Source organism: Chiloscyllium punctatum, chromosome 6 (assembly GCF_047496795.1).
Source record: "Chiloscyllium punctatum isolate Juve2018m chromosome 6, sChiPun1.3, whole genome shotgun sequence".
In the NCBI taxonomy this organism is placed as follows: Eukaryota; Metazoa; Chordata; class Chondrichthyes; order Orectolobiformes; family Hemiscylliidae; genus Chiloscyllium; species Chiloscyllium punctatum.
In genome coordinates, this window is record NC_092744.1 from 14,538,501 (window position 1) to 14,563,826 (window position 25,326).

At 41.3% G+C, this 25,326-nt stretch overlaps 1 protein-coding gene across 1 annotated transcript in view; it reads left to right on the forward strand.

Annotated features, from left to right (window-relative positions):
- eif2a (eukaryotic translation initiation factor 2A) overlaps positions 1-24,302 on the forward strand; it is a 61,284-nt gene extending 36,982 nt beyond the window's left edge. Inside the window, exons 8-14 of the mRNA XM_072572044.1 lie at positions 2,384-2,528; positions 9,050-9,166; positions 15,493-16,064; positions 20,537-20,647; positions 20,842-20,958; positions 21,185-21,250; positions 24,066-24,302. Of these exons, the coding sequence (XP_072428145.1) occupies positions 2,384-2,528; positions 9,050-9,166; positions 15,493-16,064; positions 20,537-20,647; positions 20,842-20,958; positions 21,185-21,250; positions 24,066-24,131 (1,194 nt within the window). The 3' untranslated portion in view covers positions 24,132-24,302. The remainder of the gene's footprint in view (positions 1-2,383; positions 2,529-9,049; positions 9,167-15,492; positions 16,065-20,536; positions 20,648-20,841; positions 20,959-21,184; positions 21,251-24,065) is intronic.
- The last annotated feature ends 1,024 nt before the right edge of the window (positions 24,303-25,326 follow it).

Sequence of the window (25,326 nt, forward strand, 5' to 3'; positions counted from 1 at the left end):
CCCCTAACCTGAGTTGTGGTGAGCCTCAGATTAAAACACCACCAGTTGTCTCTCTCTAATGAAAGAGTGGTCCTACAGTTCTCTGGGAGCATGGTGACTTTAATTTTACTTATTCACACTTACTTGTAAAACAAAATGCAAAAGGTAGTAGCAAATGGGAACAATATGGTTTTGTCAACACTGCTCCACTATTCAATATGATTATGGCTGAACTTGAGCTTGAACTCAATTTTTCTACCTGCTCCCGATATCTCTTGGTTCCCTGAGGCACCAAAGATCTGTCTGTCCAGCCTTAATTGTATTCAGTGATGGAACATCCATAGCCTTCTGGGGTAGACAATTCTGAAGAGTCACATCCTTTGAGTGGAGTAAATTTTCATCATCCCAGTACTAAATTATCACCCGTTTATCTGAAACTGTGCTCCAGTGCTTTGGATTTCCCAACCATTGGAAACCATATCTCAGAGTTTACCGTATCAAGAATCCCGCATGATAGATCACTCTCATTCTTCTAAACTCCAGAAAATATAAGCCCAATTTTCTCTGCTTCTGGGCATAGCTCAACCACCTCATTGCAGGGGCTAATTTACTGAACCTTTACTGTACTGCCTGCAACGCAAATTTATCATTCCTCAACTCAAGTGACGCAAGCTGCAGACAGTATTCCAGATATGGTCTCATCAAAACCCAGTATAATTGTGGCAAGACTTACTCTTGTACTCAAATCTTAATGTAATAAATATCAACATGCTGTTCGCCTTCAAAAATTACTTGCATTTTAATTTCCTATGTTCTGTGCATGAGCACAGTCAGAATTCTTTTTCACCCACATTTACAAGTTTTTAAAAATGTTCTGCTGTTCCATTCTGAACTACTTCACACTTTCCCATGTGAAAATTGCATCTATCAACTTGTTTCCCCTCACTTAAACTTGCCTGTACAGTACATGTTCTCCCCACAGCTTGCTTTCTACTTAGATTTATATTATCAGCAAACTTTGATATTTTACTCTGTCTCGTTATCTAAATCATGAATGTAGCTTGTAAATAGCTGAGGCCCCAGCAATGACATTTGCAATACTACACAAGTAACATTCTGTCAGTGTGAAAAGGCTCCATTTATGTCCACTCTTTCTTTTCTGTTTGTTACCTAATCCCTTTCCAATTCCAGTATATTACACCCTCCTACTCCATGACCCTTTGAGGTCTAAGGCTTTTGTCATATGTTAAGCAACTTAATTTGGAAGAAAATTTCCATCTGTAATGTTAACCATCATAAAACAATGGTTTTTGAAACAATAAATAAAAGTTACTGTTAGAAATATCCGAATTCTGCTGTCTTTTACAAACTACCTGTCTTTTCTTTAATTGGTGAGAAGTTTAGGGCAGATAGAATTTTCAGCAGCATTGATCAGTGGCAATTCATATTGACTACTTAGCACTATGATTTCAGTTGCATTATTTGTGCATTTATGATTACAATCATTCAACATGGCAGATTTCACATTGATTTACAGAAGAGGTGGAGGAACTTGCCATGGAACTTGATGATTCTTCAGGCAGACAGGAAACGTTTATAAACATCAATAATTTTTTTTTCTTTATTCATTCATGGGATGAGGGCGTCACTGGCTAGGCAGTATTTATTGCCCGTCCCTAATTGCCCAGGGTGCAGTTAAGAGTCAACCACATTGCTGTGGGTCTGGAGTCACATATCAGCCAGACCAGGTAAGGATGGCAGTTTCCTTCCCTAAAGGACATTAGTGAACCAGATGGGTTTTCCTGACAATTGACAAAAGATTCATAGTCATTATTAGACTCTTAATTTCCAAAGTTTTGAAAATTGAATTCAAATTCCACTGTCTGCCATGATGGGATTCCAAACTAGGTCCCCAGAACATTACCTGGGTCTCTGGATTAATAAGGAGAAAGTGAGGACTGCAGATGCTGGAGTACCAGAGTTGAAAAATGTGGTGCTGGAAAAACAGGAATGATTCCTGAAGAAGGGCTTATGCCCGAAACGTCGATTCTCCCTGCTCCTCGGATGCTGCCTGGCCTGCTTTTTCATCTCTGGATTAACAGTCTAGGCCATAGTCTCCCCCCTATAAATGGAATGCAAAATCATGTCAAGCTTAGCATAACACAGAAGGAAGCAAAACAGAAAGAAAAACGGTAATGAGATGTGTATGTGAGGTGAGGATATCTTCTCAGAGTATATGAAGTAGGGATGTCAGTCGGTAGGATAATGTTATCTATTGTTTGGTGCTGATGTCCTTACATGAAGTGGTGAGAACTGTACATGATATAGTAGATGTCTGTGCAAACGATATTTTCAAATACGAATTTAGAATTGACCAGAACCTACCTTTTTATTGTTGTAAAAGGTTGCAGTTTATGTGCCTGGATCCAAGGGTGCGCCGTCATTTGTTCGATTGTATCAGTACCCAAAATTCGAAGGTCCTGCCTCTGCCTTGGCAAATAAAAGTTTTTTTAAGGCTGACAAAGTGACAATGCTTTGGAATAAGAAAGGTAAGGTTGACTTGAATTGAGACTAACACATCGGGGCTGAATTTTACATCCTCTCACGTGCAGTTTTGCAAACAGGGAAGAGCCTGTAAAATGCCTTGAATGGTCTTCCCACCAGGCTCCTATCTGCTCTGACCTCTTCACAGTGACATGGGCAAAGCCCAGACCAGCCTGTCCACCTAGCCTTGTCTAAGTTGAAGCCCTTGGGTGTTCCATACATGACCGGCTAGATGGATCAAATCACCTCTGTAATAATTCTGTGATGTTCGGGCTATTTACTGCTCAGTCTGAATTTACAGGGAAGTGGTGTGTTCAGGCCATGTGGGAATGTGGGGAGGGGATGTCTCCATTTAACAACAGGCGGGTTTTGTACCCCTCTACTGCCAGTAGGCCTTCTCACTCTGGGTGCTCCCTCTCAGGCTCTCCATTTTCACCCCCCTCAGCCCAGTTTCCTGGGACTCATCTTTCCTCCCTGCTCTGAGATCTCAATAGTTAGCTGAGCCTTGGAGTCCTGGGACTTTGAATGTGTGGACAGCTTGCAGTCCCAGTCCCGTCCATTTCAGTTTCCTGTACTGCTGGAATGAGAAAGTAGCTGGACCATGTGACTGCTGTCTGAACTGGAATTTCAAATTGAGTGAGGGATAGAAATAGGAGAAAGTGAGGACTGCAGATGCTGGAGATCAGAGCTGAAAAATGTGCTGCTGGAAAAGCGCAGCAGGTCAGGCAGCATCCAAGGAGCAGAAGAATCGACGTTTCGGGCATAAGCCCTTCTTCAGGAATTATTCAGGCTTATGCCTGAAACATCGATTCTCCTGCTCCTTGGATGCTGCCTGACCTGCTGCGCTTTTCCAGCAGCACATTTTTCAGCCGTGAGGGATAGAAATCCCAAGACTAAATAATCAACATTCTTAGTTTTGAAGAGCTGTGGAGCAGTAATATTGACAGTGATGGCAGGAAAGGAAAGCCCAATCATCCTTTGAGTCTTTTAGTTAGACAAGGAACACAGAATAGTAAAGCACAGGAACCAGCCCTCCAGCCCACCTGCACCTTTTGCCTCCATGCAGTCTGTATCCCTCTATTCCTTGCCTATTCATGTATCTCTCAAGATGCCTTTTAAACAATGTATCTGCTTCTGACGTCCCCTCTGGCAGTACATTCCAGGCACTTACCACCATTTGTATAAAAAAATTCCCTCTTATGTTTGCTTTGAGCTCACTCTTTATCTTAAATCTATGTCCTTCAGTAATTGACATTTCTACCTTGGGTAAAAGACTCCAATCAACAATTCTATCCATGTCCCTCATACCTCTATCAGATCCCCTGTTAGCCTCCAACATTCAAATGAAAACAAACTGAGTTTGTTCAATCTCTGTCATAACTAATACCTTCCAAGCCAGGCAACATCCTGGTAAACTTTTTCAGTATCCTATTTAAGGGCTCCACATTCTTTTGTTGTGACCAGAACTGTACGCAGTATTCCAAATGTGGTCTAACAAATATACAGCTACATGCAGATGAAACATGACTTGCCAATATTTATACTCTATGCTCCAACCAATAAAGGTAAGCATGCGATATGCCTTTTTAACTAAATTAACCACTTATGTTCCTAGATCCCTCTGTATGTTAATGTTTCTAAGGGTTCTGCCATTTACTGTATACTTTTCTCCTGCATTAGACCTTTCAAAATGTATCACGTTGCGTTTGTCTGGATCTGTCATTTCTCTGCCCAAGTTTCCAGCCTACCTGTATCCTAAGATATCCTCTGGCAATCCTCCTCACTATCTACAGCTCCCCCAGTTGTTGCGTGTCATTCACAAACTGATTAATCAGACCACCTATAATCCCCTCCAAATCATTAATATTTATATTATTAACAACAGGGGCCCCTACACTGATCCCTGCAGAAACCACTGGTCACAGTTCTCTCGTCAGAAAGACACCCTTCCATTTTTATTCTGTCCTCCATGACCAAGCCAGTTCTGTATTCACCCTACCAGCACATCCTGGCTCTCATGTGACTTTACCTTCTGTATTAGCTTGCCATGAGGAACCTTGTCAAAGGCCTTGCTAGAGTCCATGCAGACAACGCCTACTGCCCTGCCCTCATCAAACATCTTTGCCACTTCCTCAAAAAACTCAACCAAGTTTGTGAGACATGGCCTCACCCGCACAAAGCCATACTGCCTATAACTCATAGTCCGCAGTTTACCAAATATGAATAAATCCTGTCCCTAAGAATCTTCTCAAATATGTAAGATTAGCCAGCCTGTAACTTTCCAGATTATCCCTGTTGCCCTTCTTAAACAAAGGAACACATTGGCTATTTTCCAGTCCTCTGGGATCTCACCTATAACTAAAGAGGATACAAAGATTTCAAGGCCCCAGCAATTTCCTCCCTCACCTCCTTCGCTGTTCAGGGATAGATCTTGGGGACTAGTCTACGTTAATGCTTTTCAAAACACCAAACCTCTTTTTATACAACAATGCTCTAGAATATCAAGGTACCCCGTTTTAGACTCACCATCCACCATGTCCTTCCCCTTTGTGAATATTGATGCAAAGTATTTGTTAAAGACCTCACCCACTTCCTCCGGCTCCATGTATAAATTCCCTCTTTTGTTCTTGAGTGGACCTACCCTTTCCTTTGCTATCAGCTTGCTCCTAAGTTATGTATAAAATGCCTTGGGATTTTCCTTAATCCTGTTTGGCAGAGTCATTTTTAGCGCTCTAACTCCTTGTTAAATTCTTTCTGCTTTCTTTATATTCTACGAGGGCTCTGTCTGTCTTCAGTTTTACATATGGATCCTTTTTCTTTCTGACTAAGCTCACAATTTCTCTTATCATCCAAGGTTCCCGAATCTTGCCATCCTTATCCTCCACTTTTACAGGAACATGCTGGTCTTGAGAAGTCTAATCAACCGGCCTTTAAAAGATTCCCAAATGACAGATGTGGATTTACCTTCAAACAGATGCTCTCAAACTACATTCCCCATGAACATTGTATGAACATGCCATATTTCAAGTGAATTGTCGTTAAGACATGTTGCATTAAACGGAACTATTATATAGCCAGTTTGAGTGCTTAATACGTACTAAGTGGAAAAAACCTTTCCCCTTGAAGGTTTGTAAATGCCAAAATGGGCTTGTTCAACTGACTGGGATGATCAGTGTGTGTGATTCTGGAGTAAAACTGAGATGAGAGTAATTGCAGATTTTCCAAAGCATTTATTGAGTTAGCTTCACTTTAACATAATCTGAGTCCCATTCCAAGTGTTCCAGGTTTAGCCTTTTACCACATTTCTTCAGGCTCATTTGTGGCGTACGAAAGACCATGGAAAAGGTGAGAAAATAAGCTCTTGTACATTGAGCTGCCAGTAGCAGATGTGCACACTTTGTACATTTGTCTTGGTCATTGATATGTCCTCCTTAATTTCCTCTCGTAAGAATGGGATTTTTCCCTGTGGAGACATGGTAGGCCGAAGGGCCTGTTCCTGTGCTTTAATGATATGAACCCATTTTGTGTGGCTCTGATGCCTAGTATGTTGCCCTCTTGTGGCCTTAAAGCTAAAGAACATTAAAATTTCAGTTCTTTGGTTTAGATGTGTCAGTATTTTGACAATATTGATAATTGAATTTCTTAAACTAATGTAAGTTGCAGAGCAGTATGACTTCTCTTTTCAGTTTTATTAAGTTACTGATCTGAATTGTCAGCTTCAGAAATTGGCATTTCTGGTTCAAAGAAAGAATTCAGCAAGTGACCACGAAAACATAAAGATTTAACAATAACTTTTTGGATACCATAATCACCCATTGTAGTATCAAACCACAAAGAGAATAAGGTTCCAGAATGTAACAATAGCAGTGTTGCAATTCCCCCATCAAGGACAGAGAAGTAAATGAGACAGAGTTCTTGCTTCTGATTACTATTCAGTGAACCTGATAGAAAGTACATGTGTGACTGCAGGGTCAGTGTAGAACTTGGGATATCAGTTTTAATCAATACCTCCATTCACTACCATTTTTAAGTAGTCTATCAACAGTTATTTGAAGCATAGTGGACATTTTGGCCATGTGTCAAACATCACATCTGTAGCCTACACCAGAGTGTGAATCATAGAATCCCTTCAATGTGGAAGCAGGCCATTTAGCCTAACAAGTCCATGTTGACCCTCCGAAGAGCATTTCCCCCTGTTCCTGTAATCTCACATTTCCCATGGATGTCTCACTTAGCCTGCTCCCCTGCACACCCACTATGGGCAGTTTAATATGGTCAATCCACCAAACCTGCACATCTTTAGACTGCGGGGGGAATAGAGTAGAATATCCTTTATTGTCATGTGTACTCAACTGAGTACAGTCAAAAGTGTAATTGTCGCCTTTTATGATGCCATCTTAGGTCCAAAATACCTCGGTAAAAATCTTAGATACAAAAAGCAGTTGTATTACTTTACAGTGATTCATAGTATAAATTAGAAATATGACATAGTTAAAAGGATAGATATTAGAGTCAAATAAATAATAGATTTGATTATTAGATTCCCTACAGTATGGAAACAGGCCCTTCGGCCCAGCAAGTCCACACTGACCCTCCAAAGAGTAACCCATCCAGACCCAGTCCCCTACCCTATATTTACCCCTGACTAATGCACCTAACACTATGGGCAATTTAGCATGGCCAGTTCACCTGCTCTGCGCATCTTTTTTGGATTGTGGGAGGAACCCAGAGTACCTCCACATCAACCCTCCAAAGAGTAACCCACCCAGACCCATTCCCCCTTACTAATGCACCTAACTCTACAGGCAATTTAGCATGACCAATCTACCTAACCTGCACATCTTTGGACTGTGGGAGGAAATCGGAGGAAACCCACGCAGACACGGGGAGAATGTGCAAACTCCACACAGACAGTTGCCCAAGGTGGGAATCGAACCTGGGTCCCTGGTGCTGTGAGGCAACAGTGCTAACCACTGAGCCACAGTGCTGCCCCATTGCAGTAGTTCAGCACAGGGGTTTCCACATGTTGTTTGACAGCCCAGCCCAGACCCCAGTCCAACAACTATTCCTGGTTCACTCCAAGCCTCCAGTCCACTCTGTACTGGCTTTCAGATGTTCCAAGGTAAGTTTTCTCTAGGACTCGCTTCCCCCTTGCTAGCCTCCATTCTGGGAAACCGAAGCACCTGGAGTAAATCTATGCAGATGAGGGGAGAATGTGCAAACTCCACAAAGATAGTAACTTAAGGGTGGAATCAGACCTGAGTCCCTGGCACTGTGAGGTACACTTGACCTCCTGGCCATTGATTCCATGCCTCAGCTTGGTAATTGGCTGAAGCTAATGAAGAAGGTATTTGCTATTCTATTTTCCCCAAGATGATGAAAGGATGTTGCCAGGATTGGAGGGTTTGAGCTATTGGGAGAAGCTGACTAGGCTGGAGCTGTTTTCCCTGGAGTGTTGAAAGCTGAGGGGTTACCTTACAGAGGTTTATAAAATCATGAGGGACATGGTTAGGGTAAATAGGTAAAGCCTTTTCCCTGGGGTGGGGGAGTCCAGAACTGGAGGACATAGGTTTAGGGTGAGAGTGGAAAGATATAAAAGAGACCTAAGGAGCAACATTTTCACACAGACGGTGGTACGTGTATGGAATGAGCTGCTAGAGGAAGTGGTGGAGGCTAGTATAATTGCAACATTTAAGAGGCATCTGGATGGGTATAAGAATAGGAAGAGTTTAGAGATATGGGCCAAATGCTGCTAAAGGGGACTAGATTAATTTAAAATATCTGGTCGGCATGAATGAGTTGGACCGTGCTGTACATCTCTGACTGTATGTGATTCAGGCCACACATTTAGTCGGTCTGCAAGACTGCCTAATTCCATTTCTGTGACATTGTGGATCTCTACTGCTGTCTCAGCTCCTCTGCTGATGAAACCTTCATCCTTAATTACCTCCAGACATGGCTACTCCAATTCACAGCTGGCCATTTTCCATGAACTTGGACACTGCTGCTTTTATCTAAACTCGCACTAAGTCCTTTCACGCATCAGCTATATGCTTGCTGACCCACATTCACTCCTGACCTGGCAACTTCTCGATTTTAAAATGCTTAATCTTGTTTTCAAATCTCTTCGTGGCCTCACGCTTTCCTATTTTGATAGCTCTATCCAGGGTTACAAGTCTCCAAGTTCCCTGTGTTCCTCCAGTGATGCCGTCTTGAGCATTCTCACTCTGAATTTCATTAATTGGTGGCTGTTTGTTTAGCTGCCAGGGCTGTCAGCTCTGGAACTTCTTGTTTAAACCCCTCTACTTCTCTCTCCTGTTTTATGACAAACCGTACAACCTACATCTTTGATCACGTCTAAGGCCAGCAGTTCTAACACCTTTTCGCAGTTCTAACACCTTTTCACAGTTCACTGTTTGGGAAGGGCCCTGTGAAGTGCGCTGAGGCATTTTAAAGGTATTAAGGTACTATGTTAATGCAAATTGATGCATGCCTGAGATTACTAATAGCCACTGTCTTCCTTTAGGAACTGCAGTATTGGTGATAGCCAGCACAGATGTCGACAAGTCTGGAGCATCATATTATGGTGAACAAACCCTGCACTATATAGCATCGAATGGAGAAAGTGCATTAGTGCAGCTGCGTATGTATTCTTTTTCCACATTTGTTTTATCAAATATGTTCTGAAAGCTGTTAATGCCTGTTAGTTAGTTGTTTGATAAATGCAATCAAATTTTTCTTTCTTGCGTAAATCTGTTTGTCACACAATAATGTCAATGATATTTGTTAAATACTCAGTCATGGGCGCGTGTGCATTGCTGGCTGGGCCAGCATTTATTGCCGATCCCTAGTTGCCCTTGAAAGGTGGTGGTGAGTATATTTCTTGAACTGCTGCTGTCCACTTGATGGAGGCGACCCACAATGCAGTTAGGGAGGGAGTTCCAGGATTTTGACCCAGCGATGCTAAATGAAGGGCGATATGTTTCCAAGTCAGGATGGTGTATGGCTTGGAGAGGAGTTTTCAGGTGATGGTGTTCCCATGGATTGGCTATTCTTGTGGCAATAGTGATTGAATTGGTAATTTCTGCAATGCACCTTGTGGGTGGTTCATACAGCTGCTACTGAGTATTGGTAATAGGGGAGTGAGTTTTGTAGATATGGTGCCAGTCATATGGGCTGCTTTGTCCAGGATGGTGTCAATTTGTTTGAGTGGTTTGAAGCTGCACTTATCCAGACAAGTGGAGGGTATTGCATCACACTCCTGACCTGCAGCTTGTGGATGGTGGACAGGATTTGGGAGAAAGGAGGTGAGCTATTTACTGCAGGATTGTTGGCCTCTTATGTGCTGTGGTAACCACAGTACTTATATGGCTAATCCAGTTCAGTTCCTGATCAGTGATAAGTCCCCAGGATGTCGATAGTGGACAATTCAGTAGTTGTAAGGCTGTTGAATGACAAAGCGTGATGATTAGATTCTGTGTTATTGGTATTGGTCATTGCATAGCATTTGTGTGACATGAATGTTACTTGCCAGATGTCTGGAAATTATCTAGGCCTTCCTGAATTTGGACATGGACTACTTCAGTATCTGAGGGGTAGTGATGGTGGGACGTTGTGTGATCATCAACGACCATCCCCACTTTTGACTTTATGATGGAGGCAAGGTTATTGATGAAGCAGCTAAAGATGATTGGGTCCTGGACATGATTCTGAGGAAGGCTGCAAAGATATTCTGAAGCTGAGATGACTAGTCTCGAACAACCACAATCTCTTCCTTTGCCTTGCAACAGCAGAGGGTTTTCCCTCTGATTTTGATTGATAGTTTTGCTCAGGCTCCTTGATGCCACACTGAGTCAAATCCAGTCTTGATGTCGAGGGCAGTAACTTGCACCTCAGTGATACTCAGTGATTGGCTGTACATGTCTAGTATTTGCATGTTATTAGTAGGTAACTTATTTGAAAAATAGGGTTATAGAAATCACAAATTTTGAATAATTTGATTTGATTAATTACTGTCATGTACCACAGTACAATGAAAACTGTTGTCTTATATGCTTCACAGGCAGATTGTTCTAGACAAATGCATCAGGGTTACAGAACGGAGTGCAGGATACAATGTTACAGCTGCCAAAAATGCAAAGAGAGATCAATATTAACATTAATAAGGTCCATTTAAAAGTCTGATAACAGTGGGGAAGTTCTTATATGTATACAAGCTTTTATATCTTTGCCCAATGGGGGACGGTGGAAGAGATTATAATGGGTGGGAGGGGTCTTTGATTATGTTAATGCTTTCCTGATGCAGTGGCAGTATCGATGACGTCAGTGGATGGGAAATGGTTTGTGTGATGGACTGGCCTGGGTTCACAACTCAGTAATTTCTTTCGGTCTTGGGAAGGGCAGATGCCAAATCAAACTGCCATGCATCTAGATAGGATACTTTCTATGTTGCATCTATAAAAATTTGTAAGAGTCTTCATGGATATGCCAAATTTCCTTAGCCTCTTGAGGAAGTAGAGACGTTGATGTGCTCTCTTGACTGTAGTATCAACATGGGTGGACCAGGACAGATTGTTGGTGTTCATTACTCCAAGGAACTTGATGTCCTTGGCCACCTCCACCTCAGCACCATTGATGCAGACAGGGCGTGCCCTCCACTCTACTTCCTGAAGTCAATGACCAGTTCCCGAGATATCTGTCATCTGTGATGCGCACAACTGAAAATTCTCAGGCATTAGATTTGAAACATTTAGGTTGTTTTGGATTATAATCCAATTCTCTAAAAGGTTAGAGATTGTTAATAGATTGCCATGTCCAATCGAAATCCATTGATATACAGCATAAAAATTACAAACTCAAGGTAAGTGTTATTTCTTTAATATTCTGGGGAATGGGGTAACCAGCCCTACCAAACAGAACTGAAGATTGGTCCCTCGAGCATGATTGCACACAACCTGGAAGAGAAACCCTTTGCATTTGTGGTTCAGCTGAGTTGCTTCTGCAGTTAGTGTTTGCAGTTCCCACCTAACCATCATTCCAAGCTATCTCCTGGCTCAGGCATTGCCTACCTGCTTTGAGAATTTTAATTCTCTCTACTAGGGTGGCACAGTGCTTAGCACTGCTACCTCACAGCGCCAGAGACCCAGGTTCAATCCCCGCCTCAGGCGACTGACTGGGTGGAGTTTGCACATTCTCCCGTGTCTGTGTGGGTTTCCTCCCACAGTCCAAAAATGTGCAGGTCAGGTGAATTGGCCATGCTAAATTGCCCGTAGTGTTAGGTGCAGAGGTAAATGTAGGGGAATGGGTCTGGGTGGGTTGCGCTTCGGCGGGTCGGTGTTGACTTGTTGAGCTGAAGAGCCTGTTTCCACACTGTAAGTAATATAATCTAATCTAATCTAATCTATTAACAGTAACTTTCATGCATTGAGGTTGCAACTTTTAAGGGTTCGCTTGGTATGTATTTGTTTTGTTGCTACTACACAATTGCTAATGCTGTCACTTCTTATAACTCACAACATAGTCTGCAGGCATTGCAAAGGCTTCAGTGCACTGCTAGGTGGAAGTGGGTACTGCAGATGCTAGAGATTAGAGTCAAGATTTTAGTGGTGCTGGTAAAGCACAGCAGGTCAGGCAGCATCCGAGGAGCAGGAAAATAGACGTTTCAGGCAAAAACCCTTCATCAGAATGGCTTTTGCCCAAAGCGTTAATTTTCCTGCTCCTCGGATGCTGCCTGACCTGCTGTGCTTTTCCAGCACCATTCTAATCTTGGCTGCAGTGCGCTGCTGTCATGGTTTCATGAATGCTGACATCTCTGGTTTGTGTTTTATCAGATTTGTTTATTTTATAATTGCATTTTTGGTTACAGTTGAAATAAAATGAGTTCTTTCACTAATAGCCATAGGCCATCGTCGTTATTCCCTAACGATTCAGCAACATAATGGAAATAGCAGGGTTTAGTGCCAACACTGTGGATTCATTGCATTGAAGGCTGGGTTAAGTGTGTTGATGATGGCATTGTGCTCACTTTTATAGAATGAATGCTGAAACATTTGGAAACTGCAATAAGATGATGTGATCAGATGTCATATGATCAGCTGTCCAGGAATGTGTGCATTTGAGTTTGGAACACTGTTGTTTTGCTGTTTTTATTCATTGTTTGGATCTGGATATTTGCCCGTGGTTTCCCACATGGTTGTGCTAACTGGGATAGATTATTCTCCACTTCGGAGTTAGATACTTAATTGTACTGAGGAGAGCAGTCATGAATCAAGTAGAATACTTGGGATATCTTGCTGTGGCAGAGAATTCCTGATTCTACACCTGCATATAGCCATCTGGGGCCAGGCCTTTTCATATCTCTGATCTTGGGTATTGGGTTATCTAGTGGAACAGCTCAGAAAACAAGAATATAGAACATTACTGTTAAATAAAATGAGGCAGGAGGCCAAACACACATGCTAGAATGAGCAAAAGCAAGAATTAGATACAAGGAGCAGCTGAATGCTGTCATGAAGGAGCACAGATGCTTTATAGACGGATGAGTGATGACAAGCTGAATGACTTCCTTATCGTATCTACCTTATGAAATATAATAGAGTCATAGGGATGTACAGCATGGAAACAGACCCTTCGGTCCAACTCGTCCATGCTGACCAGATATCCCAACCCAATCTAGTCCCACCTGCCAGCACCCGGCCCATATCCCTCCAAACCCTTCCTATTCATATACCCATCCAAATGCCTCTTAAATGTTGCAATTGTACCAGCCTCCACCACTTCCTCTGGCAGCTCGTTCCATACCCGTACCACCCTCTGTGTGAAAAAGTTGCCCCTTAGGTCTCTTTTATATCTTTCCCCTCTCATCCTAAACCTATGTCCTCTAGTTCTGGACTCCCCGACCCCAGGGAAAAGACTTTGCCTATTTACTCTATCCATGCCCCTCATAATTTTGTAAACCTCTATAAGGTCACCCCTCAGCCTCCGACGCTCCAGGGAAAACAGCCCCAGCCTGTTCAGCCTCTCCCTATAGCTCAAATCCTCCAACCCTGGCAACATCCTTGTAACTCTTTACTGAACCCTTTCAAGTTTCACAACATCTTTGTGATAGGAAGGAGACCAGAATTGTACACAATATTCCAACAGTGGCCTAACCAATGTCCTGTACAGCCGCAACATGACCTCCCAACTCCTGTACTCAATACTCTGACCAATAAAGGAAAGCATACCAAACGCCTTCTTCACTATCCTGTCTACCTGCGAGTCCATTTCAATGCAATATTTTCTATTAATGAGAAAGGCAAAAGTAAGAAAAAATTGCCATGTTGTTGCTTATGAACTTCTTTCCTAATGCTGGTTAGCCAACTTAAGACTTCCAGGACTTTACCGTTTGAGTTATCCCACCAGTTATGTCCCTCCAAAAGCTAATGAGCTACTTCCTATTCTCCAATCTACTTCCTCTCCAACGGAATGGTGTTCGCGTTGTGTAATATGTCAGAACTTGAGCAGGTGCAAGAGATTAAATATTTTTTCAATTCAATCCAGGGAGTGGGTATGACTGGCTGGAACAGCATTTGTTGCCCATCCCTAGTTGCCCTTGAGAAGCTGGTGGTGAGCTGCCTCCTTAAACCCCTGTAAGTCTAATAGATTCAGGTATACCCATAATCCCACAAATCAAAATAGTGAGTGACTAGGGGGATCCTTCAGTTGGTGGTGTTGCCATGTATTGGCTGTCCTCTCCCTGTTAGATAGACATGGCCGTGGGTTTGGAGGGTGCTATCTTACAAGACTTGGTGAATTGACCTGCTTTTGTGCTGTAAATCCCCATAGCTTGATGTGCCTGTATAGTATTTAGTGCAGTTTACTGCTTCTCAAGTTAGTATACCCTTGAATGCAGTACAATTTCCCCAAGCCACTTCAAAGGACTGTTATCAAAAAAATTTAGCAGTGAAACACATCAGGACATATTAGCATAAGTGGCCAAAGTCATGGTCAAAGACATAAGTTTTAAGGAACATCTTAAAAGGGGAGGTAGAGATGGGCCAGTTTAGGGATGAAATTCCAGGCTTTAATATAGAGGTAGCTGAAGGTTTAGCAACCAATGGCAGAGTAATTAAAAATTGAGGGTGTAGAAGAGGTTAGAATTGGAAGAGTGCAGAAATCTCTGAGGGTTGTTGAGGTGAAGAGGGTTCGAGAGATCAGGAGGGGGAAAGATGTGGGAGAGAATTGAAAATGAGGAAGAGAAGTTTAAAATCAAAGTGTTGCATGACCAAGAGCCATTGTAGATTAGTGAGCACAGGGTGATGGGTGAAAAACACTTGATGCAATTTAGGAAGGTTTTGGATGAGCTCAGTTTTATGAAGGGTGTTCGGCATAAGACTGACAGGGAATGCATTGGAATAATGGAATACACCTGTATAGATTGAAGTAACTTGCATTCGCATTGTGCGTTCTCAGGCCTTTGTCATGTCCCATATTGCTTTTCATCTTATGGATTGCTTTTTGAAGTACAATTACTGTTGTTATTTACAACTTGGATGACCAATTAGAACAAACAAATTCCACAAATTGGTTAATCGATGATCAGATCTTCTGATCTTAGTTGAGTTTTGAGGGTGTGAATGTTGGTCAGAGTACTGAGAGAACTCTACACTTTGCCATTGGATCAATTGCACACAGTTAAACTTGCAGGGCCTTCATTTATTCTGGCATTCACGCGTTACTGCCAAAATTGTCAACCTAAATTTATGTTGAACTCTATGAGAAGGCTTGAACGTATGGTCCTGTCTTGAGCAAGAATGCCAGCGCCTCACCAAAATTCCTAATGTCTTCTTTAGTTTAGTATCCATTTTTCTCGGATTACCCCTCAGTGAAGTGCCCTGTTAAAGCCACTATGTAAATGAAAAGTTGTTGTTATTGCCATATTATGCTGGAGTGACAGCACCTTACTGTTGAAACAATTTTCTCTTTCAGCAAAAAATGGCCCAATTTATGATGTAGTCTGGAATCCAAACTCGCTTGAATTTTGTGCTGTGTATGGTTTCATGCCTGCCAAAGCTACAGTCTTCAACCATAAGTGTGACCCAGTCTTTGATTTTGGCACTGGGCCTCGGAATGCGGCCTTCTACAGCCCTCAGGGACACATTCTTGTGCTAGCGGGCTTTGGAAACCTCCGAGGACAGATGGAAGTCTGGGACGTAAAAAAATACAAGCAAATTTCTAAGCCCCAAGCTGCTGATACAACTGTCTTCTCATGGTGCCCAGATGGAGAGCACATTGTAACAGCAACCTGCTCACCAAGACTACGGGTTAGCAATGGCTACAAGATCTGGCACTACAGTGGCGCAGTCCGTCATAAAGTTGAAGTGCCAGCAAACTCTGAGCTCTGGGAAGTACAATGGCAGCCTTTTGTAGATGGGGCTTTCCCGGAGAAACCCATCAAATATCAGACCGTTCCTAATGATGTCCCAAGTATTGATGTCAAACCTGCACAGGCTTACAGACCCCCCGCATTGAGAAACAAGCCAATAACAAGCTCAAAATTGGTGAGTGTGGTTCTGTACGTTTGCTTATTTGAGTTTGGGTTCCCTTTTTAACTTCTGTACAACTTTTTATAGTGTTTTTTTTGCTCTTGCTCTTAATTTGCCATCATCCAGAAGTCTGTTCTGAATATACATTGAAGTCAAATTAATGTTTCAGGACTCAGTGTAAAAATGCCGTACATTCTTCTCCCACCCGAATATTGAACAGCATGCTATGAATTTAATAGGGAAATAAGAAATGGGAAGTTTGGATTTTAATTCATCTGAACCCTTCGTTCACTCTGGGTTAAAAGTTGTGGATTCAATCACTCCTGCAAGATTTGATCGCTGGCACTTCAGTGCATTTTTAAAGACTTCACCACTACAGGAACAAGGATTTCTTGCTGCAGTTAGACATGACATTGGCAAGAGCACACCTGGAATATTGTGTGCAATTTGGTCTCCCTATCTGAGGAAGGATGTTCTTGTTTTAGGGGGAGTGCCGTGAAGGTTTACCAAGTTTATTCCCAGAATAGCAGGACTGATCTATGAGGAGAGATTGAGTCAGTGAGGAATTGTATTCACTGTAGTTCAGAAGAATGAGGGAATATCTCATAGAAACCTATGAATTTGTAACAGTACGAGACAGGTTGGATAGTGGGGAGAATCCAGAACCAGGAATCATAGTTTGAAAGAATAAGGGATAAGCACTTTGGGACTGGGATAAGGAGAAATTTCTTCACTCATAGTGCGGTGAGCCTGTCAAATTCACTGCAACAGAAAATGATTGAAGCCAAAACATTGTGTTTTCGAGGAGTTAAATGTGGCTGAATGGATATTGGGGAAGCTGGGTGAGTGTATTGAGCTCGATGATCAGCCTCAAATGGCCTACTCCTGCTCCTATCTTCGATGTTTCTATCATACCCTCGTTGCTGTTTTGCACAGTCAGCAAAGCAGGCGGCATACACATCACTGTTATAATTTATTTACAACATTAATCACTTATATAACAATGCAATTTTGCCATAATTAAAATTTACCAGTAGAGATCCTTCTCACTCGCATCCTCAACTGATTAAACAGATATTGCAGAGATCACGATAATGCAGTAAACATCTGGTATTTGAGGTATGTAATTTTTTGCCAGTTAATCGATAATGCCAGTTTAAAGGTACCAGTTAAAACCACGTTTGCTGTATACACATATATGTGTCATTGTAAGTTAGCCTCAATAAATACAGGATATTTCAACTGTGTATGGAGCACCATGTTCCACGAATCCAAAGAGAGATCTTTGACAGACTTACCTTGTGAGCGATTGCACCAGTTCCTGGTGCTATTCACACCACAGTTAAGACTGCTGCTTTCTTTCTGACTTTTAGCATCCAGGAGTTTGAAATGCACACCTGGAACACTTCTTGCATTGTTAAGTATGCCATACCCAGTATTCAAGTAATTCATTTACACTTGTTTATCTTTTGAATTGAAATGAGTTGAAGAGGCACTCACCTTTAATACCTTGTACTACATTATCCTTACAATGTCAGTTTTAAGACTGATGCAAGCAAAGCAGTGGATGTTGTCCATATGGACTTCAGCGAGGCGTTTGACAAGGTTTTACATGATAGACTGGTTAGCAAGGTTAGATCACATGGAATCCATGTGAGTGAGAGCTAGCCATTTGGATACAAAATTGGCTTGAAAGTTGGAGGCAGAGGGGGTTGGTAAAGCGTTGTTTCTCAGACTAGAGGCCTGTGACCACTGGTGTACCACAAGGATTCAGTGCTGGATCCATTGCTGTTTGTCATTTATATAAGTCATTGGGATGTGAATATAAGAGGAATGGTTGGTAAGTTTGCAGATGACACCGAAATTGGTGCTGTAGTGAACAGTGAAGAACTACTGTTATCTCAGAACACAATAGGATGTTAGTCAGATGGGCCAGTGGGCTGAGGAGCGGCAGATATAGTTTAATTTAGATAAATGTAAGGTGTTGCATTTTAATAAGGCAAATCAGGGCAGGATTTATACACTTAATGCTAGGGTCCTGGGAAGTGTTGCCGAACAAAGAGACCTTGAGGTGCCGGTTCATAGTTTCTTGAAGTGGAGTCCCACGTAGATAATGAAGAAGGTATTTAGCCTTTATTGGTCTTTGCATTGAGTATAGGAATTGGGATGTTATGTTGCGGCTGTACATAACACTGGTTAGACCACTTTTGGAATATTCCATTTAGTTCTGGTCTCCCTACAATAGCAAAGATGTTGTGAAACTTGAAAGGGTTCAGAATAGATTTACAAGGATGTTGCCAGGGTTGGAGGGTTTGAGCTATAGGGAGAGGCTGAACAGGCTGGGGCTGTTTTCCCTGGAGCGTTGGAGGCTGAGCAGTGACCTTACAGAGGTTTGTAAGATCATGAGGGGCATGGATAGGGTGAATAGCCAAGATCTTTTTCCCAGGGTAGAGGAGTCCAAAACTAGAGAACATAGGTTTAAGGTGAGAGGGCAAAGATATGAAAGGGACCTAAAGGGGTAACATTTTCACATAGAGGGTGGTGCGTGTATGGAATTAGCTGCAAGAGGAAATGGTGAAGGCTGGTGCAATTACAACATTTAAAAGGCATTTGGATGGATACATGAATAGGAAGGTTTCGAGGGATATGGGCCAAATGCTGGCAAATGGGACTAGATTAATTTAGGATATTTGCTTGGCATGGACTGTTTGCACCAAAGTGTCTGTTTCTGTGCTGTACATCTTTATGTAATCAGCAGGTATTAAGCAGAATCACATAATCATAGTTAATGATATAGAAATAAATTCTGTGGATTGGAAACTAACTGAAGAGCTAGGTAATACCTTCCTTTTAGCTCCTGGTTCCTGGATTCATGTACCATCTCAAGCTGATGAGGATGATCACATCAGCATTCAAGTACTTAATGTACATCACCTGGACCGTGTAAAACAGTGAGCCTTGGGAACCAACTAATTTAAACAAGACGACCTGATCCCATTTGCCCTTGTTCTTCTTACTCACTGGCTTGACCAGTTTGCATTTGGCCTTTGTCGAGTTCTGAATATGGCTGTTTTAAGCTTGTTAGCTCATTGATAGATGAATTCTAAATTAGAACACCCGAGATCTGTTGATATCCTAATTTGAAATGCATAAAATTGATTTGAATTTATATGTGAGTTAAAGAGCTCAGTGAAGCATACCTATAATGATCCATAAAAACATAGACATAATTGATTTCACTCTAAGGCTATCATGTAGACCGGTGCTAAATGTCAAGTTAGTCAATTCATGCAAAGGCTATATTTTGCCATGCCTGAGTCAGACTAGTTATGCTTTATATCACAAAGATAGCCCATAACTCTGCACGTTTTAATTCCTCTGTGAGGGAAATATCAGGCCTTTCCTCATCCTGTTGAATATATTTAAGAGAATATATTATGTTGAATATATCTTCAAGTGATAAATAAGAACATTAAAAATAGATGCAGGAGTTAATCCTTCGATTCATGCTTTGCTCTTCAGTGAGATCATGGCTGATACTGGTTTTGTTTCCCACTTCATACCCATTTTACTTGATCCCCTTACTAAATTTTGCCAGTCTCTGTTCTGACTGTTTTCAGCAACTAAGTCCCCGAGGATAGAAAATTTGCACTGTTCGCTGAATGAAGGTATTTCTCCTTGTCATAAACCGACACTTTTCACGGTTTCTTGGTATATGTGACAGTAATAAATCAAATCATCTCAGTTCTAAATGGCCATCACTTATTCTGAAACATTAGGTTGTTTGCAATTTTCGAGTCAGAGGAAATGAGCATCAATGTATTTTGTGTCAACTGCTTGGATATTTGAATGAGATGACCTCTTATTCTTCAAACTCCAAAGATTGGACTCAGTCTCTCCTCCCAGTAAAAATGAGCAAGGAAAACCATTAAAAGTTGTTCCTGTTCCTTCAAAAGTCTTTTGTTCAAAATGTAAAAATCCATACATTTTTAATCTTAATAAAAGTTCTCTCTCCTCCTGCCTTGCTGATCTTATCTCAGACAACAGTATTACAATTGACTGAAATGCACTTGAGCAGGAATTGGAAAATAACTAAGGGTTTACATCCCTGATCTCAATCTAGACACTGCTCTTTAGTAGTATGTCTGTTGAGGGCAGGATCTGATTTTGCAATAATGCAGCCCATGGCTATTTAACATGCTGACATTCAATGTTAAAATTTCTACATGTTCACGAAAGCAATGTGCTGGTTCCTGTCTAGGGGAAGGAAGGACATTTGATGGACTTGAAATGAATTTGGTAACATTTGTTGCATAGCTTGCTTAGTGGTGAGAAATATTGTGTACTGTGAACCGTAAACTTGTGAGTGCAAAATGAGCATATGTAAGATTTAAACCAAAGATTGCTGATTGTACATTGATTAAATGTTTATTTATAATACCATGTACACCTGCATATCACGTATAACCTATTTTCTTTCCAACTAGCATGAAGAGGAGCCACCTCAGAACATGAAACCACAAACTGCGGATAAGCAACTTTCAAAAGCTGCTCTAAAAAATCAAAAGAAACGAGAGGCTCGGAAGGCAGCAAAACAGGTATTTTCACACGCTATCTCAATCACCTCAGATTACCCTCGCAACATCTGCTACTTCCCTAACCTATCAGAATCACTTTTCTCTGTGGCTCCAAGTTGTTAAGAGCTTGGCTTTACAAAAGCATTTGGGAGTGCGAGCAGATGTTGCTGATATTAATGACCCTCCTTTCCGCTCCCCCCCCCTACCCACTGCAGGAGAGCAAGTCAGATGTTACACATGAAGCACCATCTGACCCAGAACCTAGAGCTGTACAGTGTTCTGAGGGCCACGGTGACCCAGAAGTTGATAAGAAAATTAAGAACATCAAAAAAGTAAGCTTTCAGGAAGATGTGTGGGGCTGTTGGGGGAGAAGGCGAACAGCAAAACAAATCAGTGTGTATATGTTGATGTTTCCATTTTGATGAATGAATTAAAAATATTTTTCCTATTTTTGCAGTAAAACCATGTTTTGCACTTCCATTTATCACAGAAATGGGTTTGATCACATCGCAAAGCCTTTGACTGCTCACCACTTAACAAAGGACATTTTTGTTGCAGAAACTTAAAGCAATTGAACAACTAAAAGAACAAGAAGCATCTGGCAAGCAACTAGAAAAAAACCAGGTACTGAAAAAGTTAATGGTTTCTATCTAGGGGTTTGCATGCAGCTGGCAAATAGCCAAGTACCAAACAATTCTCTGTTCGCTCCGTGCTCTCATTTGGATGCCACCTACAAGTCTCTGTTCCCTGTCCCAGCGATCTCTGAAGGGTTTGGTGTGCTGGAGCGACACTCAGAAATCAAACAGTAGATCTGTCAGTAAATGACGAGAGAAATCAGAAGTTGGGAGTTTGTTTTTCTCCTTTCCTCAGAGAGTCCTGAAGATTGAAGATATTTGCTTCCTCTTTGGTTCGATGGGTTCTGAAATGTGTTATGACCAAGGCTGGAGGAGTACATTGACTCTCTCAAGTCCTTCTCCTACATAGGTCACAACATAAATTTAATGGTCAATTGTACACTTGCTTTATATCAAATCTACAACAATGAGACCCACCAATCAGTAATCATAAAATTGAGTATTACCAAAACAGACACACGTTGTCAAAGATTTACACTTTGTACTAATCAGGATAATTCACAAAACTTACAAAACTAAAGGAAAAAGAATGTATAGTGCATGGGAGTGCTGGTTGTTCAATAAGTGGACTCATGTTTGATAAAAACACTGTCATGGAGAATGCACCTGTTAATGACCAGGGTTTGTTTAAAAGCAGCTGCAACATGAGTGGTGCCTCCATTAACAGGATGCTGCTAAAAACGCATTCTGCCTGTATCACAAATCGGTAATGTGGCATATGAATTTCAGTGTCATTGCAATGCTAGGGTGCAGGACATATGTTGCAAAGACTGGCAGCTTGTGTGAGACAACATACTGATGCAAACAGCACTAATAGCATCCTGTTTTGACTGTTCTCAACGAGTAAGGTACTGACTGTACTTAACCAGACGGCACTTGCAAAATTCCCAACACTAAATGCGATTGCACACTTGGACAATATTTGCAGGATAATCCTAAGTGTAAGAAATATACTGATAGCCAGTTTAGGATTGACATTCCGGCTTGCTTCTATTGAAAGCTGCATGTATTAACACATAGGCCCCTGTTCCTTTACAGACAGAACGAACATGTACGTACATTCTGCTTGTTTCAACTCAACAATGGTCATTCACTGGTTTATTTTTCAGAGCAATGCATTGGCCAATCAGCATTAACCTGACTTATTTGAACAAATCCTAGCAGTTACAAATGTTGACTAAAGTTCAAATTGAAATCTTGATCCAAAAGGATCTCCATCAGAAATCCATATTGAACGAAGGACCTGGTTAACTTCTCATCAATTAATTTAGCAGTGATTGTTCACAAGTGTATAGTATCCAGAAATCTAATAGCAGATTAGTAAAAATATATAGGTGTCCTGCTTTGTTTTTATTAAAGGTCCAACATAGTCCACTAAATGGTTTATGAAGAACTGGTATAGAAATTAGAGGTACCAGGTTAACTGTTTTCCCACCATCTGGCAAATGTGGCACCATGTCCTTGTGAAGACCTGACCAGTGTAAATATCTACCGACATGTTTTGGGGGCTTCCAGATTCCCATGTCTTGCCCTAGCAACTTCCTGAGCTATTTGACAGTATTTGAGGTGGTGCCACCAGCTGGTGAACTGCTATTCCACTCTTGGTTCTTTTGTCTGTGAGGAGATCTCCACGTCCTCATCAGAATCACATTTTTATTACAGTACTATTCTGGCATGCCTTCTTCTTCAGCTTAAGTTAAAACCAGTTGGGCTACTTAATTCTTCACTGGTTTGGCCTGTTCAACTGGAGGAGAATTACTGAACGTTTTTCTCGGATTTTCCAAATCCCCAAAGAAATGTTCAGATAATCAAATTATGTCTTTGAATGCCAACTTGACCTTCAGTTATGGTCTTTGTTAAGTCATTGCTCAGGTCATGAAGCATGAAGGAAACATCTCTGCAGCTACTTCCTGTAATTGCTCTGTCTCTTTGACCTCATGTGATCTTTCCATAACTACTGGAGAAAGCATTACATTTTCTCCAACCAGATCATTCTCCAGGAGTAGGTTGACTCTAGCTACAGATATACTATGGACAACCCTTACAGTTACTTTTCCAGGCAATAAGTCACAATCAAGGTGCACTCTCTCCAGAGGTACAGGTGTATACTCTCCACTGATACTATTCACTAAAACCTTGGCAATTATGTCACACTGCCTGTTTGAAAAGCCATGCCTTTCCCTAACAAGAGTTTGGTTGTCTTCTGCATCCTTTAAAAAAATTCCCTGGAACTCTCATTATTGTTACAGCTGTATTTATACTTGATCCCACAGAGCAATCAATGTGTTTGTTTACTCTGTCTTTCTCTGCATTGATCTTGTGTGCATGACAACGTGGAATATAGGACTAGATTTATTTAGGATATCTTGTCGGTTTAGGCGGGTTGGGCTAAAGAGTCTGTTTCCGTGCTTTATATTTCTATGACTCTAAGTCACATGATTTACCCTATAACTTTCAGCAGTCTGCACGATGGTGTCTTACCTTGTGACAATGAAAATCTTCTATCCTTCTTGGCTTTGTAGGGGTAACGGGTAAGGGATAGGGGTCTTGTTCCTTGTCTTCACCTTCATAACACGTGCATGTTATCATCTTGGTTGAGACTAACTTGTTCTGGGGAGATTAAGATCAAATCTTGGACTTTTCTGGTCTTTTGTTTCAACTCTAAGCCAGGTAATTGCCCATTAAAGCTGCTAGAGGGAGTCAAATTTAACTTTTCTTGATTTGAAGTATTCTGCTGACGTGGTTATATTAGCATCAATTGCTATGAACTGATTTCTTTGACTACAACGCCTCTCTATTTACAGCTGGAGAAAATACTCAAAGAAGATGCTCTTTTGAAGGAGCTTGAAGACCTGGAATTGGGCCTGTAAATATACCAAGATGATCATAATACCTGGTTTAATTTGTCATTGGAAAATTATTTTCATTGTGAATTTATGTGATTGAAATCCAATACTGTACTATGCAATGTAAAAGATTTGGACAGTGTTAAAATAAATGATGATACAAGAATATTAAAAAAAAAATTATTGGGAGTAAAATATACTACTTTGGTGTGATAGTCAAAAACTTGTATTTCAGTTCAAGAAAAGGAACTTTTAATTTTTTGTACTTTCTTGCAAATTTAGCACCTCTTATCAATTTTACAGCCAATAAAGTAATTTTCAGTATATCTGTTGTTGAAACATAGGTGAACGAGGCAGCCAATTTGTACACAAAGACCCCACAAACAGCAATGAATTGCTGATTAGATAATCTGTTTTGGTTGAAGGTGAAATGCTGGTCAGGATATGAAGAAAAGCTTTCGTATCTGTTGCTTCAAACAGTGTGGTGTACATGGCGGGGGTGGGGGGGAGCAGCAATGATACTGCACGTGGTAAAATGGCTACAGCGATACTGTAGGCTTTACTTGAAATATTCTAGGAAGATTCCAACAACTTCAAGGTTCCAACAAATTGGAAAACTGACAATATGACGCCCCTGTTCAAAAATAGAGAGAAAGCAGCAGTTAGCCTAGTCAAAAGTGAGGACTGCAGATGCTGGAGACCAGAGTCTAGATTAGAGTGGTGCTGGAAAAGCACAGCAGGCCAGGCAGCATCCAAGAAGCGGGAAAATCAATGTTTCGGGCAAAAGCCATCCTGATGAAGGGCTTTTGCCCGAAACATCGATTTTCCTGCTCCTCGGATGCTGCCTGACCTGTTGTGCTTTTCCAGCACCATTCTAATCTAGAGCAGTTAGTCTAGTATCTATCTTCAGAGAAATGCCAGAGTCCATTATTAAGGAGGAAATTGAACATCTATAAAAGCTTAACACAACAGTCATCGTGGTTTTGTGAAAAGTAAATGAAGTTAACAAATTTCCTGAGATTCTCTAAGCATATAACAAGCAGCATTGATTAAGATGAACCAGCAGATGAAGTGCATTTTTTTTTCCAGAAGGCTTTCAATAAAATTACATAAAAGATTATTGCACAAGATAGAAGCTCATGGTATTTGGAGTAAAGTATTAGCATGGATTGAGGATTGGTTAACACACAGAGTACAGAAAGTTGGGATTAATGGCTGT